Source organism: Hemicordylus capensis, chromosome 4 (assembly GCF_027244095.1).
Source record: "Hemicordylus capensis ecotype Gifberg chromosome 4, rHemCap1.1.pri, whole genome shotgun sequence".
NCBI lineage: Eukaryota > Metazoa > Chordata > Lepidosauria > Squamata > Cordylidae > Hemicordylus > Hemicordylus capensis.
Window position 1 is genome coordinate 84816137 of NC_069660.1, and position 19107 is coordinate 84835243.

At 45.1% G+C, this 19107-nt stretch overlaps 2 protein-coding genes across 8 annotated transcripts in view; one reads left to right on the forward strand and one right to left on the reverse strand.

Annotated features, from left to right (window-relative positions):
• The window catches only part of HPDL (4-hydroxyphenylpyruvate dioxygenase like), a 16058-nt gene extending 10947 nt beyond the window's left edge, over positions 1-5111 (forward strand). For both annotated transcript variants that reach the window (XM_053247679.1, XM_053247680.1), the window contains exon 2: positions 1972-5111. In XM_053247679.1, coding sequence (XP_053103654.1) covers positions 2005-3213 — 1209 coding nt within the window. In that variant the 5' untranslated portion in view covers positions 1972-2004 and the 3' untranslated portion in view covers positions 3214-5111. The remainder of the gene's footprint in view (positions 1-1971) is intronic.
• Positions 5112-5795: 684 nt separating this feature from the next.
• Positions 5796-19107, reverse strand: part of MUTYH (mutY DNA glycosylase) — a 29367-nt gene continuing 16055 nt past the window's right edge. For 5 of the 6 annotated variants that reach the window (XM_053247674.1, XM_053247675.1, XM_053247673.1 and 2 more), the window contains 5 exons: positions 16942-17133; positions 15999-16141; positions 14687-14842; positions 14290-14337; positions 5796-6441 (listed from right to left, as the gene is read on the reverse strand). In XM_053247674.1, the coding sequence (XP_053103649.1) occupies positions 6322-6441; positions 14290-14337; positions 14687-14842; positions 15999-16141; positions 16942-17133 (659 nt within the window). In that variant the 3' untranslated portion in view covers positions 5796-6321. The remainder of the gene's footprint in view (positions 6442-14289; positions 14338-14686; positions 14843-15998; positions 16142-16941; positions 17134-19107) is intronic. The other variant, XM_053247678.1, reaches the window with a different exon arrangement.

Below are 19107 nucleotides of genomic sequence, written 5' to 3' on the forward strand. Positions count from 1 at the left end.
CTTCCAAGAAGGCATCCTTTGTGCACCTCTAGCAGTTCAGGTGTTGCTTTGGAAGGCAAGTTCACTGCAGTTCCTAGGCTTTTGAGGCCTACAGCAGAACTGGTGGGTAGTGGCAGCGCTAAGCTTGTTGTTGTGTATTTTCATCCAGCTGCACTTCAGGTCACTGTGGGGGTTGGGACTGCAATCTGCATCCCCTCTGATGCTTTGGCTGGATGAAGAGGAGAACAGAGGAGGGATAATAGGAAGGAGAGAAGAAACCCTTGGGGGGAAAGCAAGCTAGGGTAGGGGCAGGGAGACGGAAAAATGCTGACAATCTTGGTTCAAAGTTAAGTTCATCATCAATTTTATTACGGCCATTGGCCAGCAGAAATAGGAGTAACAAATATACTCAATACAACGATCAATAAAACAATGCTAAAACACAATATAACAGAATACAACAAAGTTAAGTTTGTTTTTTAACTGGAAAGAGGAATATATTGTGGTAGGAATTCAAGAAGTAGTTTGAATTAATTGCTGACACACAATTGGATCTTAGTTTATTCATCTTATGAAATTAGTCTATTGATTAAACTTGCATATTGGCAAAATATTTTGAAACACAAAGTATACTTTGTAGATAATGCATACACTATAGCAGGCTTATTTATTTATTGTTATGATTTTATCCTGCCTTTAAGATCAATGTGGCTCCTAAGACTCTAAAACCAACAATTAAAAAATAATGAAAATATTAAATCACCTACAGAAAACTGTGTTAAAGCAAGCACATATACTTGAAAACTAAAACAAAACAGTAGTCTGCAAATAGGTCTGTGTTGGCAGGAAAAAAGCAAGTAGCAAAAGGAGCCAGTATACCTCCTTTGGGAAGCTGTTCCAGATTCAGGATGTCACAACCAAAAAGACTTGACTCTAGTACCCACATTGCTGTACATCAGACAGTGGAAGGAAATAGAGAGCCTCAGAAGAGAAGTTCTTGGACTGGTTCATATGAGGAGAGGTGGTTCTTTTGATTCTCTGGTCCCAGACTATTTAGGGCTTTAAAGGTTATAGCCAATGCCTAGCAGCATATTCTTAACCAATGCAGTTGATAAATGATTGCTGTTAAACAGTCTGATCTATTGCGTTCAGACAGAACTCTGGCAGCTTGATTTTTGATGAATTGCTGCTTCCAAACTGTCTTCAAGGGCAGTCCTACATAGAGCGCATTATAGTAATCTAACCTGGAGGCAACTAGAGCATGCATGACTGAGGCCAGATTCAGCTTCTCCAGGAAGGATGCAACTGATGTATAAGGTGAAACTGAGGAAAAACAGTCTTGGCCACCACTGCCACCTGGGCATCCAGGAGCAGGGCCAGATCCAGCCAGAGTAATTCCAGGCTGCAAACCTGCAGGGAGAATGCAGCCCTATTCAGAACAGGCTTTACACCTATTCCATGATCAGCAGAACTCGCAAACAACAACAGTACCTTTGTTTCGTCTGGATTAAGTCTGTTCTTCACGCTCATCCAAGCCAAGCTTGAGCTTGTTGCTCATTCCCAGTCCAAAAAAACCCAGGTTTTTGGATAGGGTGTGTCAACTCATGCACTACTTTCGAGTTCATTACTATGAACTCATTGAATAATGAAATGTTAGGGACATAATTATTTAGGCATATTATTGTCTCTGTTTCAGTTGTGATGTATAAATGGTTTTAAGAGATACATATGAGCAATTGGTCCTCAAAATACCCTTGTGAAACGGGTGTATGAGTGAGGCAAGACACGGTTAATCACAAGCATGTGCCATTTGAGTACTATAGGGTGACTAAAGGGTGTTTTTTTTAACTAACCTGAATTAAGTGATCTTATGTCTACATCTTGCATTCTGTGCATGTTATGATTTTGGGTTATAGCATGATAGTCCCAGTTCTTATCCTATCAGTTTCCATCTACCAACCACTGAACTGATTTTGTGGTTTGTTTTGGTAGGTCTTGCAGCTAACCACCTTTGTGAACTGAAAGATGCCTGCTCTTCTGAACCGATTGTCCCACATTGGGTTCCACATCCCTGAAGGGCAACAGCTGGCCAGCACTCTCATGCGTAAGTTTGGCTTTGAGCCACTTGCTGAACGAGTAACAAAATGGTGCAGGCAGCTGGCCTGCCGAAGAGGGACTGCCGTGTTTGTTATCAATGAGAGGCTGAAGTCAGTGAGGGAAGACGTTACACCTGTGTTCTCTTCTAGCCACTGCAAGGATAAAGAGGTGTTATATGATGTGGATCCACAGTATGCTGTTGGCACAGCCTCCAACATTTGCTTTGAGACTGAAGATGTGTCTGGCATCTCCCAGAGTCTCCAGGAACGAGGCTGCCAGATCCTTATCCCTCCCACCAATATAGCAGATGAGAATGGCTGCGTCACTTACGCTGTGGTGAGATCTGTTTTGGGCAATATCAGCCACACTCTACTTGATCGATCGCAATACCGTGGACCATTCCTGCCTGGCTTCCATACTGTTCAGGGGCTCCCCAAGGAGACTCAGGGGTCCAAGGTCACACATTTTGACCACATCACCTATGTTTGCTCTAAAGGTAGCTCACAAGCTGTGCTGGATTGGTACAAGAACTGTTTTGGTTTTCAGCGCTTCCACATTCACCAGCAAGATGATGTGGCTGAAGGTTATAGAATCCAAGGGGATGGAGTAGGCCTTCGTCTTACTGGCATGCAGTACAGTGGGAGTGGCTTGAAGCAGCTTGATCATGACTGCAAATTTGTTCTGGCTGAGTCACTGTCAGACCAAAGCAAAAACCAGGTAGATACTTTCTTAGAGCAGCATGGTGGAGCTGGCATCCAACATGTGGCCCTCTACACTGCAGACATCATAGGTACTGCTTCAGCTATGGCAAACTCTGGTGCAAACTTTTTCAAACCACCCTTGGCTTACTACAGTGAGAAAAGTAAAGAGCAAGAGATACAGCAAGTTGGGCAGGATCCTCAGCTCTTGAAGAACTATGGCATCCTCCTGGATGCTGAAGTTGGTAGAGGAGGAGTTAAGCGTGGTCCTGGCCTTCATGGGAAACCATACCTGATGCAGATATTTACCAAACCTCTCTTTCCAGAAGAGACCTTCTTCTTGGAGCTTATAGAGCGATGTGGGGCCACAGGCTTCGGTGAGCGAAACGTTCGTGCTCTCTGGCAATCTGTGCAGATCTACATGGACAAGAAGTACTGAACTGCCTCGTCTCTGAGGAATCCTATTATTCCACTCTTGGGTCCAGTGCATACCTTAGCATTGTTATATGAATGCTGCTGCAAACTTATGCTCCCAGGGCTGGCTCCCATGTCACATCAATAATGTGTAGGAGTTCTGATCAGTGTAATCTAGATCATGTTCATGCTTCCTGCCATCACTACAATGCTGTTTGGTGTAGAAACACATCTGTAGAATCTGATTATGACTTCTACACATTACTAATGTGACACAGAAACTGACCAGTGAAGAAGTGATGATGGTAACTATGCCACTACGGTTATGTATATATTTGGCTTACTTGCTAAACAATGGATAGTAATGGATTCCTTTCAGCACTGAAATGCAAAGGCCTTAATGTATGGCATGTGTTTTGGCCCTAGAGAGTTGCAAATTTTAATATATTTATATTTATTTAATATATTTGTATACCGTCGAAAACATACGTCTCTGGGAGGTTTACAGTACATCTTAGAAGAAGTCACATAACTCCTTTTGGTACCTGGAAGGCCCGTTTGAGCTTCTGAAATAAGTACATTGTCTCAACATTGTCCCACAAATGAATCCTTTCCCCTTCTATGTTTAGGTGGAGGACAGTGGAAAATGGTCCTTACATCAACTAGTCTTCATGTCTAGACTATATCTTACTCAGTTTATAGTGCTCCAGACAGAGATGTGGATTTCCCAAAAGATGTTGAATTGGAAAATATTCTGGAAATTTATCTGAAAGTTTCCCATTGCATCATTTGCATTACAAAAAATTACTATGTAAATTTTTCTGATGCTGGAATAGATTGATCTGATTTGGCATGTTGTTTGACCTATGTATATATATTTTTTGGGGGGACCCCACCATATTAACAGTATATTTCATGGTGGGGGTCAGCAGAGATATGTAATGTGGTTTAAATTCAGAGCTTTGTGATAAATTATTTTATTGGAATATACAATAAATTAACACTTTCTCATCATCTGAAAAACATTAATTGCAACTTTGAAATGGCTTAAGCTTGTCCAATATCGCATTGGCATCTATTCAGTTTTATTAATGAGTTTTTAGAAATGTAAACACTTTCATGGGAAAATAAAGTAGAGGAAGCAGAACTTGTTCATTAAGTTTCCAGGTGATATCATATAATGCTGTATGAAAGAGAAAAAACAGACATACTGGAGATGGGTAGAGATAGGATGCCCATACATTCATACATTATATTCAGTACTCACATGAGTGTACAGTGTACACAAGTACAGCCATTCACATGTTATGCTGAATGCAGGTACAGAAGTACATTTCCTATCTGTACCATGCATCTGAAGGGCCTGTATGCAGGTTTACTTTTTAAAATGAACACAGATACAGTCATTCACACAAATGTATATGAGTGTTACAGACATCTATACACTCATACTGTCTGAATCTGGCTATATTAACTGCAGGAGCTTACCAAGACTGTTGCAACTGGAATATGGGAGAGATAATTTAAAGACCTTTTAGTCTAAAAACCTAGTACAGACTTAAATTTTATCAGTTCTTTGTGGTAATTCAACTATGAGATGGGGGCTATTAAGCAAGAACTGAAATATCCTATTACTATCCACAGAAGGTTTTGTTCCAGACTCTAGCAAACTATAGATAATGCTGTTGGGTAAAATTATTTCTAATGGTATCCTTGGCTTAGTTAGCTAAAGAACAGTTGGTTTATTTGTTAGGTGACGCCTAATTTATCTTACTACTCTATTAAACCTCAATCCATGTTGTGGTGGGGGGATTCTCCAAATGTTTTTTAACATTGTTAAAAGTAGAACTCCTCCTCCACATTTCATTTTCTTTCTGTTCAGCGTATTATGTATCAACTATAAAAATGTTCTTGTAATTTGAATTCATTAGTAACAACTATATTGTATAAGTTGGGAGGTAGTGATGTTTGTTGCTCTTTTCCAGTAGTCAAAAGCCTCTAGCCTTCAGCTGAGAACAAAAGGACTTGCTTCACCATTGAACAATGAACAAAGCTTGATTTATCTGTCTGCTTGTTCAGCAGTTGAGCTTTTTGATTTTGGTATTTCTTCAGCTTGGGAAGCAGACTATGTGGTTTTGCTGTACCAAACAGAGGTGATCAATAGTTCACTGTTGGGTGTATGCCTAATGTCATATTTCCAAATTGCTTTATGTGGCATTAACTTTTCAACCTGCATAGCCACCCTTTGTAGTCAGTGTGGAGCAGGAAGCGCAAAGTTTAAAGAGTGGGGTGTGTGTGTGTGTGTGTGTGTAGTGACATTTACTGACAACTGTGAGGACAGAACCATGGATGGCCATTATTCCACATATTTCTGACTAGCGCCCCCGGCTTCTAGATACATATGTTTCAAGGGGGCTTTACCATAGCTAATGTTGATGAATTGGGCTCTCTTGGTTCCTAGCCAGGACCAAGGCAGTACAGGCATTAATATGTTGGCCCTCAGTTTAAGGATTGGAGGACAAAATCACTTTACAAAACTTGTGTGTATAAAAAATCAGTTTGTGGGAGGCACATAGGTATGACTAAATCAGTACCACTAACACAATCTTATAGAAACACATTAAAATTTTATTACCAGAATTAAAAGTGGGCCATTTTCTATACTAAAAACAGTTGACCTGTGAGCTACAGCAATGATGACATATACAACAACAGCAAGATAAGGCCTCATATGTAAGCAATCAGTTCTCAAGCAATGCTGATTGTATAGTTACTCGCCTTGAGAAGCAATTGATTTTAAGGAAGTTGCATAAGAGGTTTGCTTAGCAGCCTCTGCAGAATGCAAGTTCCTCCACCCCATGTTTGTCAATCAGTCCCTCATACTTAAAAGCCCTTTGATTCTGTTGTGCGGTATGCCCACATAAAGCCAAAGAAGTCTTTCGTTCCTTTCTGGAGCAGCTGCATTCTCTCTGACCAAAGATCCTCCTGCTTAACACTGAAGACAGCTAGCAGGTACACTTCACTGTATGGCCAGAAAAGGCCCAGATAGAATCCAAGGGGATGGTCATCTGATAAAGGCACCAGTAATGCTCCCAAGTGCTATATACAATTCCTGAGAGTGGAGAGATGGCAATCAGTTCTGGGTGTGAACTGAAAGGAATGAATCCATAGAAAGCTGCCTCTTGGATGAGTTGTTCTCTGCTTCAGGCAGTGGCTGGTCAGCCTGCTGAACAGCCCGTTTCCTCTTGACAACCTACACAATCACACATGCACATGTTAAACACAAACTCCTGCAGCTGTCTGAAATGCGGGAGAGCTGGTGCCAGTCAGTGTAGACAATACTGAACTACATGGACCAATAGTTAACTCAGCAGAAGCCAGTTTCCTGTGTCCAAAAGAACAATTTTCACAATCTTATAGCAAGCAGTGATAGAGAGGGCCAGATGGGCCTCATGGGAAGGAATTTCTGAGCATGATTATGGAAAAGGCCCTGTCCTGGGTTATAAGTCTCACCTTGCAAAGGGACCTCAGTGAAGAGGAAGATCCATACAGAGACAGCAGTCCTAGATCCAAACAATTTAGGGCAACACTGGGCAGTAGGAAACTGCCATTTACTGAGTCAGACCATTGGTCTATCTAGCTCAGTATCGTCTTCACAGACTGGCAGCAGCTTCTCCAAGGTTGCAGGCAGGAATCTCTCTCAGCCCTATCTTGGAGAAGCCAGGGAGGGAACTTGAAACCTTCTGCTCTTCCCAGAGCAGCTTCATCCCCTGAGGGGAATATCTTGCAGTGCTCACACATCAAGTCTCCCATTCATATGCAACCAGGGCAGACCCTGCTTAGCTATGGGGACAAGTCATGCTTGCTACCACAAGACCAGATCTCCTCTCCAGTGATTCCCAGCCTTAAGAGTACTTGAAGGGTTTTGAAGCACAGCCCTCTTGAGTCACTGACTGGTGATTAGGACACAGCACTGTTACCTCCTGATTAGAGGTCTTGGCTATTCCCATCATTGGTTTACACCCAGATTAAATTACTCATGGATAGTACTATTGAAATTAGTGGGACAAGTTTACTTCTATCAATTTCAATGGGAGTACTCATGAATAACTTAGTCAGGGGTTCCTAAACAAAGGGTATTAATACCTCTACAGGTACTACTTAAAGGGCTCCCAGGGGATACTCATCTCCCCATGCAGCAGCAACACTATTTGTTCCCCATCTGAGGATTGTCAACTTGAAGCCAACTCAGCCTCAGCAATGTGTCCACTGCAGAAGCAGAGGGAGGGGGTCAAAAGAGACTGGAGCACTGGTTCGCTTAGTGTGAAGGCTTCTTCTTGCTGCTGCAGTCAAGGGTGTCTCTCTGAGTGGATTATGATTCTCCATGTGACCCCCTAAGGCAGGACTATGCAAATTAGCTAGAGACTTTAAAAGGTGGAGAAACATGACCCCACTCAGTTCTTTTAGGACAAGAAATCCAAGAATACTCTGAAGAAGAGAAACACATAGCGAAACTAACTATAACAAAAACACTGAACTAGGAGCGACACCCCCCCCAAAAAAATTTCCAACAATTTGGGAAAAAATGATTGTGTCCACCAAAAAGGTGGATTGTATGAGAGTCTTCATTGTTTTTAGGCAAATAATTTAGAGATATCTCCCCCCTGAAGGGACGGTCTCTACTGAGTAGGCACAGGTGCAAAGAAGGGTGGGTTGAGATGCCCTAGGGTGCAGCAGCAAGAAGAAGCCTTCACGGTAAGTGAACCAATGCTCCATTCTCTGCTGCTGGCATCCAAAGGTCTCCTTGAGTGGGGATATACCACAGCCCTCGGGCCAACTAGCAGGGAGCAACCGCGCCTACTCCAAGGGAAGGACCTGTTGGAGCATCCGCCTCCCTAATGCTGCTGGAGCAGAGGCAAAGGTATCCATGTTGTAGTGCCTAATAAAAGTTGATGGGACACCCCAGGTAGCCACCTTGCAAATATCGGGGACATTTGCAGGACATTTCCATATATACTAATGCCAAATGTCTGGCATTAGTTAAAAAAAAAAAAAAAGAAACTGCCAAGGTGGCGGCCGCCCTGGTCAAATGAGCAAAAACTTTAGTGGTAGCCCTAAGATTCTGAGATTCACATGCCAGGGTTATGCATACTTTGAGCCACCGAGCTATGATGGCAGAGGTCACAGCCTGGCCCATGTTTCGAGGCAAAAAGGAACTAAACAACGACTCCATAGACTTTGTGCACTTCATGTAAGTCTTCAAGCACCTACGGACATCCACCTTGTGCCAAGCGTTTTCTGCTGGATGAATTGGTTATGGGCAAAAGGATGGTAATACCACACACATCCTGGGACGTATGAAAAGGTGAGGACACCTTGGGTTGAAAGAAGGGGTCAGGGATTAGCTTCACTGAAAAAATGCAGAGGTCTTTGTGAAGTGAAAGAGTTCGGAGCTCAAACCCCCTCCGTGCTGATGTGACGGCAATCCAAAAGGCAAGCTTTAGGGTTAAGAGGTGTAAGGGGATAGATTTTATTGGCTTAAAGGGAGGGCTCAGTAGAGCCTTTAGGACTGCGTGTAGGTTCCATGTAGGGAAATGGTACACTGCTGGTGGAGCTAGGAGGATTGCACCTTCGAGACGGCATCTCAAATGCAGGTGTCTTAACTTGGAGCGCCTCGATCCCCCAGAAATAAGATCTACTAGGGCAGTGGCATGTCGTTTTAGTGTGTGTGTGGTGAGCCCTTGGTCTTGAAGGAATTGTAGTAAATGCTTCATGGTAGCCTCCCCTTTTGGAACTCCATGTCTTGCAGGCCACTGGAGAAATGCCTGCCAAGTCTCCATGGATAGATGGTATTGATAGATTCTGTTAGTGGAAGGGTGTCTAGAGGCCAGCATCGTGTCAAGCACCTTTGAAAAATAGTCATGCTTTTTCAAGAATCACCGTTCATGACTGGAAGTATCAGGTGATCTGCTGTTGCCAGGTTTTGGATTTCTGAACACCAGGGTCTTTGAGGCCCGAACGAAGCTACTAGTATGACCTGGGCCTTGAGGAGTTTCACTTGTCGTAGAAGCTGTGCAAGGAGCGGCCTCAGTGGAAAAGCGTGCAGGAGAGGTGAGAAGCGTCCGCCAATTCTGCTTGTGGGGAGGGGAACCAGGTGAAGAACCGTGGTACCTGAGCGTTCTCTGGAATCACAAACAGAACCACGGAAGGGTGGCCAAAGTGGTCCAATAGGACTCTGAAGGTGTTCAGGTTCAGCCTCCATTCTCCTGGGAGAATTTCCTTCCTGCTGAGCCAGTCTGCCACTGTGTTCAGGTCACCTTGTATGTGGTGCACTGTTAATGAAACCACATTTTGTTCAGCTCACTAAAACAGAAGACACACTTCCGCCTACAGAGATTTCTACCTGGTGCCTCCCTGGCAGTTGACATGCACTTCCACTGTGGTGCTGTCCATGCGGACCCGTATGCATTGATTCTGGACCATGTGGTGGAATGCGAGAAGCGCCAGTCGGATCGCTTGGAGATTCAGCCAGTTTATGCTGTGTTACTTTTCATCGGCCACCCACTTTCCTTGTGCCTACTACTGGAGAAGTGGGCACCCCAACTGTGCTTGCTTGCATCCATGGAGACGATGACTCACGGATGGTCCAGGAACTCCTTCCCCACGGAGAGGTATGGGAGTATAATCCACCATCTCAGAGATTGTAGTACATGGGGTGGATGGGCCACCTGTTTGGTGGATTTCACGGCAATCTCGATGTGGTGGAGTAACAGAGACCATTGTGAGGGCCGCAGGTGGAAATGCGCCCAAGGTAAAGATTCCAAGGTTGCCACCATCAGTCTCAGGATCCTGGAGAGAGAGAGCAATGATATGGACTTCTGTACTAAGGTCTGGTGGACTTCTGTCTCCAGAGTGGCTCTGTGCTCTGGTGGTATGAACAGCTTGTTCTGTATCGTGCCTATCATGACCTCCAGGTGCAGCAGTTGGTGGGAAGAATGTAGCTGGCTTTTCTTCCTGTTGATCAGGAAGCTGTGATCCTGGAGGACCCGTAGCGTGGTGTCGAGGTACTTCTGGGTGGCCTGTAGAAACGGAGATTGAAGGAGCAGGTCGAGCAGGCAAGGCAAAATCCTGACCTGTAGGAGTTAGAGATGTGCTATGACTGATGCCAGGACTTTTGTGAATATGCAAGAAGCTGAGGAGAGGCCAAAAAGGAAGCGCTCTGTATTGGTTGTGTGTTTTGGCATATAGGGAGCATAGCAGAGAGCAGCTGCTTTGATGTAAAGGTATGTGTAGATAAGCCTCCTTCAGGTGTATGGAGAATAGGAAGTCCCGATGGTGTAGAGCAGGGATTCTCAACATTGGGTCCCCCGATGCGATTGACTTCAACTCCCATAATTCTCAACCAAAGGCCAGTGGGGCTGGGGATTATGGGAGTTGAAGTCCAATAACATCTGGGGACCCAACGCTGAGAATCCCTGGTGTAGAGCCTCTGCAATCGACCCGAGAGATTCCATACAGAATTTCCTCTTTTTTACGAAGCAGTATTTTAAGTCTAGAACCGCCCAGAGGGAGCCATCCTTCTTGGGTACAGTGAAAGATGCGCACTCCCTGTAGGTCCGCTGGTACCAATTCTATCGCTCCAATTGATAGGAGGTGTTGTATCGCCTCTTGGAGACCCTTGTGTTTGGAGGATAGGCAGGAGGTTGGGGTGCGTAGAAGGTGGTGGTAGTGGTGGTGGTGGTGGTGGGGTTGGTCAATTTTATGCAGTAGCCTCCCCATTATTACACCGAGAACCCAACAATCTGAGGTGGAGCCCTCCCAAGTGTGTGAGAGGAGAGGCGACCACCCAGGGGCAGCCCACCCAAGTCAAGATTGCCGTTTTGGCCTGTTTGCTCTGGGTGGCGAAAGAGGCCCTGTTCCCAAACCACCTGTCTTGAAGGTCTGGATCTGCCCCAGAAGGGACGTTGGGACCTGAAACCCCGCTCCCTGCCAGAGAAGGGGAACTGAAAGGGCCAAAAGGAGTAGAAAAAAGTTTCCTTTGTTGGCAGACTAGTTTACGTGATGAGGACATAGCCTTCGCATCTTTTGATTCCACTAGGATGTCTTTTAGGGCTGCATCTCCAAAGAGCTTTTCCCCCATCAAAGGGAACTGTGGCCAGACTGGTCTCAGATGCAGCACCTACACACCAGTATTTTAAGCACAGGTTCCGGCGGCCCAGTACTGAAGCAGCTCCTGCCCTTGAAGCAAACTTCATGGAGTCAAGGGTGGAGTTAGAGATGAAGGTCTGTGCCTTGTGTAATTTTAACAGGGTTTAGTGCAATGTTGCTGGGTTAGAAACTGGGTCCTGGATTAGACCATCCATCCATATGAGAGCTCTGGCTACCATGGAGGAAGCCGCTGAGGCTCTCATTGCAAAGGCGGTGGCATCATGTGACCTATTCATATTAGATGTAGAAAAAAGTCCATCCCCCCTTAGCAGACTCAATGAAATGCTTGGGGAGAGAGAGCGTCATAGTGTTTGACTTGGGGCCCAGGAAAAACCCATCACACTTTTACTCATATGCTGTTATTCCTGCAGATTAATGGGGCAAAATCCAATGACTGAAGCCTCTGGGGGGCTTCAGCATCCTCTGGTTCCTGACCATCTGACCACTCCCTCTCCTCCTTATCCAGTTGATCAGGGTCTGTTCCCCCCAACAGGTCCCCAGGGTCTTCTGGAGTTTCTCCTCCTGGAACTAGGCTAGTGGAGTTTTGTTGGCGGGGGGAGTTGAGGGTTCCCACCTGAAGGTTGGACAGGAGTCCTGGGTGTGGGCCCCCTGGGGTCTGGCGAATCTTGATCTGAGATTTCAGAGCAATGGTTACTCCTTTCACTTTGCTTAGATCTAGATCTCCCCCTTTTTGCCTTTTAACGTGCTTGCGTTTTTTCTTTGCCTTCTTAGGGGCTAGAATCTCAGAAACAGCAAATGCAGCGCTTGAGGAGGGTGACTTATCCTTGCAGTGCCTTTTTCATTGTTTTGTTTGTTTTGCTTTTAAAATTGTAATTGACTATAGCGGTCAGAGGAATGTGCTAATAGATCCTCAAACCATGAATGCCATGTAGGCGGCATATCAGAGGGCATTTGATTGAGGAATTGCAGGATATGAGTGGGCTGGGCAAGGCTAGATCCCCGAGGGCCCCATGGGAGGCGGGGTAGAAGAATCAGAAGGCCAAACACGGGCCGAGCTCACCAACTGTGTGTCTGTTCCAGCTGCAGTGCTCCTGGTCACCATAGTTATGGTGGATGCTGTTTTTGCTGCCCCCCTGGCCTGATCCTGCGCTCCCAGAGCCCATCGATTTCCGAGAGGCTGCCCTGCATTTTTCTGGGGCTGTGCCCTGTGCAGACTACCAGTGGAGGCCACCATTGCTTGCAGGGGGCAGACAGCAGCAGCAGTGTGTTCTGCAAGGCTTCAGGGAGCGGACGGAAGCCATGGCACTAGATAAAACAAGGGCCCGCAGTTCTGGGAACTAGTGGTAGGTGGGAACAAGATTGGAGGTCGGTTTGCCCCTCCCTGCCAAGAAAAGTGCCCAACTGAGCGGGCGGGAGTCGCGGGGTGTGTGCTCTATTCCAAGCCCCCTTCCTCTGTTGTGCCCCAAACGACCGATTGAATGGGCCAGAACTCCGGAGCGCTGCCCATTAGCTGTTCAGCAGGGCGTGCACTCTGCTCTGCTGTTTTCCCCGCTTCCCTAACCAAATGCCTGGTTCAGTGGGTGGGAATTCAGGGACACCACCTGTCAGCTAAGCAGTGGGGTGAGCGTCCTGCTAGGAGGCCTCTGCTCCCCAAAGCAAAACTCTGCTTTGCAGCCCTCGGGGCAGCTTGCCGGCTGCTTGGAGGGGCTTTGGAAGCCCTTGCTGTAGTTTTCCTTTTTCTAATCTGGACGTGGAGCACATACCTAGTAGTGTGCTCCCTACACAGGCAGAGATAGTAAGAGGGCTAGGAGCCCAGTCAAGATAGAGGAGAGAGAATGGAGGTGGAAATAGATGAAAGGTTTAGAGAGAAATTTCTTTTTAAAAAAAAATTAAAGAAAGGAACCCGTCAGATAGCAAGCAAAGAGAACCTATGAACAAAAGTATGAGCCAGAAATGAAAGTGAAAGAAGATCTGAGCAAAAGCTGAGGAGAACTGCCTTGGAGCCACGCAGGACTAAAAGAACTGATTGGGGTCATGTTTCTCCACCTTTTAAAGTCTCTAACTAATTTGCATAGTCCTGCCTTAGAGGGCACGTGGAGAATCATAACCCACTCAAGGATACGCCCTTGGATGCCAGCAACAGAGAACTTCCTCCTCTACTCCTGATTGGCTGGCTATGTGCAAAGCTCAGTGTATCCCTCTCCTCAGCCTGACTGACAGGCTTTAGGAAATCAGCACTGAGTACTCGGGGAAATGACTTGACTAGCAAGCCAGAGGTTGCTGGTTCGAATCCTTACTGGTATGTTTCCCAGACTATGGGAAACACCTATATTGGGCAGCAGCAATATAGGAAGATGCTGAAAGGCATCATCTCATACTGTGCGGGAGAAGGCAATGGTAAACCCCTTGTGTATTCTACCAAAGACAACCACAGGGCTCTGTGGTTGCCAGGAGTCGACACCAACTCGATGGCACAACTTTCCTTTTACTCCCAATGAAATTAATGGAACAAGTTTACTCGTCTCATTAAATTTCAGTGGGAGTACTCATGAATAACTTAGGCTGGATGTAAGCCAGTGACTGGAGTAGCCTGCCTCATAACTGTAACATTTAGGTTTGTGTGTATGTGTACACACAGGCACTCAAAATCTCTATGGGGTACCTGAGCTGAAGGTTTTAGACAGAAGGGGGCACTTGTTTTTTTTTTTTTAAAAGGTTGAAAACCCCTGCTCTAGGGAATACAGCCAAACCATCAAGACATCCAGGTCTGGTTGGAAGAGTGTGTATCTAGCAATTCTCCAGCTGACAATTTCCAATGTAAGGGGTCCAGTGCTGCGGTGCATGAGTAGGGGGACAAGGTGTTGTTCTAGGAACATGCATGAAGCTGCACAGAGCAACAAACTATTCTGCTCTAGTGAAAGGATAAACTCACCTTGGCAGCACTGATTGTAGGGCTCCACTTTTCATAAGCTTTGAAGACCTGAAAAAAATCAGGACACAACAGGTGTTGGTGTTGGCTCCTTTCACAGTATGGCACAAAGAAGCAGTTGGATTCCTTGCTCCTGCAACTACTTAGTGCTTGAGTCACAGGGACAGTGGGATGGAGAGACAGTTTTAGTGTTCCCCTAAAAGAAGCAGCTGGAAGAGAGCTGTGTCCTCCTCGCCATAACACCCTGTACTGCCATTCATCTAGTGGTGGTGGACACTAGTATTTTTGCAGGTGCCACAGCTAACATTTCATGCTGTTGTGCCACCTGCAACTCTTCGGGGGGGGGGACACTGGGCACTACTGGGAATTCTGGAATGTCTGAGCACTAAGTTCTCAGTACCTTCTTCATGGCTGTGGAGATGGCTGAGTTCTGGAATTCTTCTTTGGTCACCCAACGGGATGCCGGCAGCTCCACCTCCATGTGGAAATTTCCCTCGTCCAAGTTCAGAAAGTAGACCACATATGTTTGGCGGATGTGAGAGAAGATATGGAGAACCTAGGAAAGGTAGAGATGTGCAAACAAGAGCTGGAAAGGAGAAAATGCTCAAAGAGCACCCTCTCCTTCCTGGCAGACAGAAGGGATAGTCCCTTGGACAAAGAGAAACTGAACTGCACACTTTTAGAGGGAGGCTGCACTGCAGGGGTTTTGAATGGAGAAGAACCTCTGGGCTTCTCCTTGCTAACTCTCACTCACCGCTGCTCAAGGAGTTGCAGATACACAACTCCCTTGGCTCTGGAAAGGAAAGGGAGATGGTGTTATGTAATACCAGGGCCTATGGCAGTCCAAGGACAATCTTCGAGTTGAATGCCGGGACCTTAAGAATAATCTCATCCAGTCCCTTTGTACTAGGATTTTTAAAGACCTAGTTCATTCCTGCTATATTGATCCACATACTCCCTGCTAACTGAGCAGAGGCACCTTCTAAAGTGCTGATTTTCTTATATTTAGCAAGGGGAGAGCAACTGTCTGTTCTTAGTCAACCCAGCATAGCACCCCTCCAGTGGCTGGTGCTGGTATTTACCTTATGTTTCTTTTTAGACTCTGAGCCCTTTGGGGACAGAGAGCCACCTTCTTTATTTTTCTGTGCAAACCATTGTTTTATAGCTGTTTCCCTCACAAACACAGAGTAATCTTATATAGATTTAACTAAGAGTTTATTCAGATACAATTCCATTTCCCCCTCTTCCTTTCCAATTCCACCCTCCACACTCTCTAAGGATCCCCACTGGGACAAACTTCTAAACAACAAAACATAAAAGATACTGGACAGAACACAATGACCACTTTGAGAACATTTGCTGAAAAGTGGTATATAAGTATTTGCAGTAGTAGTACTCCTCCTTGGAAAACTAATAGCATTGCTCAAAACTGACTTCCAACTTGCTACCTGTCAATTATAAAAGAAAGCAACTGTTCTTCCCCTATAGACCACCCAAACAGCTCCATGCATGGAGCTTCTGAAGCCTTGATATTACAGTAAACAGTGACAGAACCTCTCTTACTACTACCAGCCCAAAAGAAGCTAAGCTGTAAACCCCATGTACAGCAAAGGTGGGAGAGGAGACCTTGTTTGGGAGATTTATGTAAACAATATTGACCCTATAAACAAAAAACATAGTTCTGATCCATTCTTATATGGAGTCCCATTTACCTCCCCAACATACAGCAGGCGTTTCACTGCTACATCACTGCCAATCCATGCATGGAGGTGATCTGCCAGAGCCGATTTCTGCTGCTTCTCCTGCCCTGGCTCAAGGATGAGGCTGGGAAACTCCCACAGCCCTGCTAGTAGCCCTACAAAAAATGTGCAGTGCTGTCATCAAGACAAATGGACACAGCATATTGGTTAAGGGCTTGGACTACGGGTTGGGGATTCCTGGATCAAATCTCAATTCAGGCATAAATTTGGTGGCCTTTGGCAAAGTTACACACTTTCAACTTCACTTAAAAGGACTAGAATAATGTAGGTCTACTTTATAGGGTTGCTGTGGAGATTCCTAACCTAGTACATGTATATAATTAAGAAATGAATCATATAGAAACCAACATTATTTTATTTAAGCATAGCTACCATCTATCAAGAAAATAAGGAGATCATGTTTCCATAGTAACTAAGCACACTGTTCCCAAATTATATCTATGTATGATCTATGTCAGGGGTCTCCAATTGGCTAGTGCAGGAGAAAGACAGTATAATTCATAATTCAGTTTCCTTCCTTTTTGTATTTCAACTACAGCCAGAATCAGTTCCTCAACTGCAGAAGAAAATGTTCAGCAGACACTCAAAGCTTTGTGTTGCTAATCTCACAGAACACCGCCAGACATCCATATTCTGCAAGATTCTGCTCAAAGCCACAAGCTTCAGCATGAAATTGGTTGCCTCATCCAAAGCAAATCCTCGAAAGACCTCTGTTTGCAAAGCCAATTTACCTACATAAAAAGATGGTTTTTGATGCATAGATACAGTGTAAGCTGATAAAACAGTTAACATCTAAGTTTGCCAAGCTGTGTGGTGAAGTCTATTGCTGAAAAAGAATTTATCACCCAATGAAAGTAGCTTCTTTTCTGTCCCTTCTCATCCTTGAGTCGGTTACCTGTGCTGAGTCTCTGTACAATAAGGTATTCTGATCTTCCCTTGTGGCGGCTTCTCTGCAGCACACATGTGGCTGTGCGCTCTACCCTGGGCTGCTTCTTGTTGTTTTTCTTAGGGAAGTTGGTCACACCAAGGCTGGAGTCCCATGGTTCTGAAGGAGGCAAGCAGAGGGAGCAGCTCCCTGCAGTAGTGACTGTAGATCAGAAGAAGGGAATAGGTGAGATGCCTGGGACTGAACTGCTAGAAACAGACAGCTGCAGACCTAGTCTATAAAGCATGTTTACAAAGGACTCTAGAATGAGGCCTGGCTTGCTCGTGCAAGCCAGAGTTCATCCAATGCTGCCTTCCCCATGGTGGCAGAACTCCCATAGATTAAAACCCCTACAGGAACTACAGTTCATTGTTCATCTGGCTGCAAAGAAAGAATTTCCTCAGCACAGGCCCAGGAGCTTGAATTGCTTTTGACCATGTCCAAACTTGCTGCTTTGAACTGTTGCCCTGAGATCATGTAGATGGAAAAGATCAGAAGAGCATGTCATTAAATGCACTGCTCAAAGGCAGGATCCCAGCCTCCCCACAGATCAACCTGCACACTTTTGAAGTTACCTTTAAGTTGCCTGTAGAGGAAATAACTGCAGGACAGAATGTATGGAAGGGGAAGGATGCTGATTCTAACAAACCTTTGATGCTCTTCCCAGCTGCTCTTGGGGCTGTGCATTTTGCATGTTTAAAAGTTTATTTTTGTCCTGACATTTCCATAAGGTTAAGGCAATTTACAAATACTACAATAAAGTCACTCCTTCAAATGCAATAAAACCTTCAGGAAACAAGGTCAAGATCCATTAAAGCTAACAAAGGCAACACATTTATAAGATATTAGAAAATGCCTCCACAAATACAGAGACTTCTTTTTAAAAACTTGTCCAGATGCAGCATTCATAGACAGAGATGATGACTGTGGGGATCTGGACCCGCGAGATGGTTTATATCTGCTTGTTCTAGATGGGGTTATACTCCCTGTGAAAGATCAGATATGTAGCTTAGGAGTGCTCCTGGATCCAAAACTCTTTCTGGTTTCTCAGACTGAGGCAGTGGCCAGGAGCTCTTTTTATCAGCTTCAGCTGATACATCAAATATGTCCATTCTAGAGGTAAATGGCCTTAAAACTGGTGCATATGCTAGTAACCTCTAGGCTTGACTACTGTAATGCACTCTACATGGTGCTTTATAGGTAGTCCAGAAACTGCAACTGGCACAGAATGCGGCAACCAGATTGGTCTCTGGGATAACCCGCATACAGAGGCGTATCTAGGGAAAATAGCACCTGGGGCAAGCACTGAAATTGCGCCCCTGTCCAAATATCTGACACCCATCTTTCAGATAACGTTACCATAATCTTTCAGGAGAAACAGGTTGTAAGCAACACACACATGCATACAAACACACATACAATCACACATGTGGCACATATGTGCCAGTTGCCTTCCCAAGGAAACACAGCACATCCATGTGCTGGGCATGCCTCCATAGAGCTAAGCAGTTAAAGCTCTCTTTAGCAAATGCTCTGCCACCCCAGTACACCTCACTATAGGTTGCTGCCTCCAAGAAATTCAGGGATGGTTTTTTCTGTCCAAACAGCTTTTGCCTTAAAAGGAGATGGTTGCAATCGGAAATCCTAGGGGCCCCAAACAATCTGAAATTATCCAGCAGCTTACAATAGGCTTGGATCCAGCAGCCTGATCAGGAAGAAGGTGGAAGCTGCAGCTAGCCACAGAACAACAAAACAGTGTGATATTCGAATCAGAAAAATGGTGGATGTGTGTGAGAAAGAAAGAATTTATAACAATAATCTACGCTGCACTACCACCACCAATTTTCTATTTCTGCCATACTGCAAAGGTTTGGTAAAAGGTTGCCCCTGCCCCATCCCCTCGAGATCTACCTGGCATGCAGAGGGGAAAAATATTACCAGCTAAAGCAAGTTGGCTTCCCTGCAAAGTAATTACAGGCTGAGAAGGGGAAGGTGCACCAAGGGCCAATGAAATAAATTAAAAAGACAAATTGTTCAATACGGAGGCAGGCAACAGGCTGACTGGACAGTAAACTGTATGTCTAGTTTATCAAATGCACGAGTCAATCAGAATCACAGCATGACTATTCAATGTGT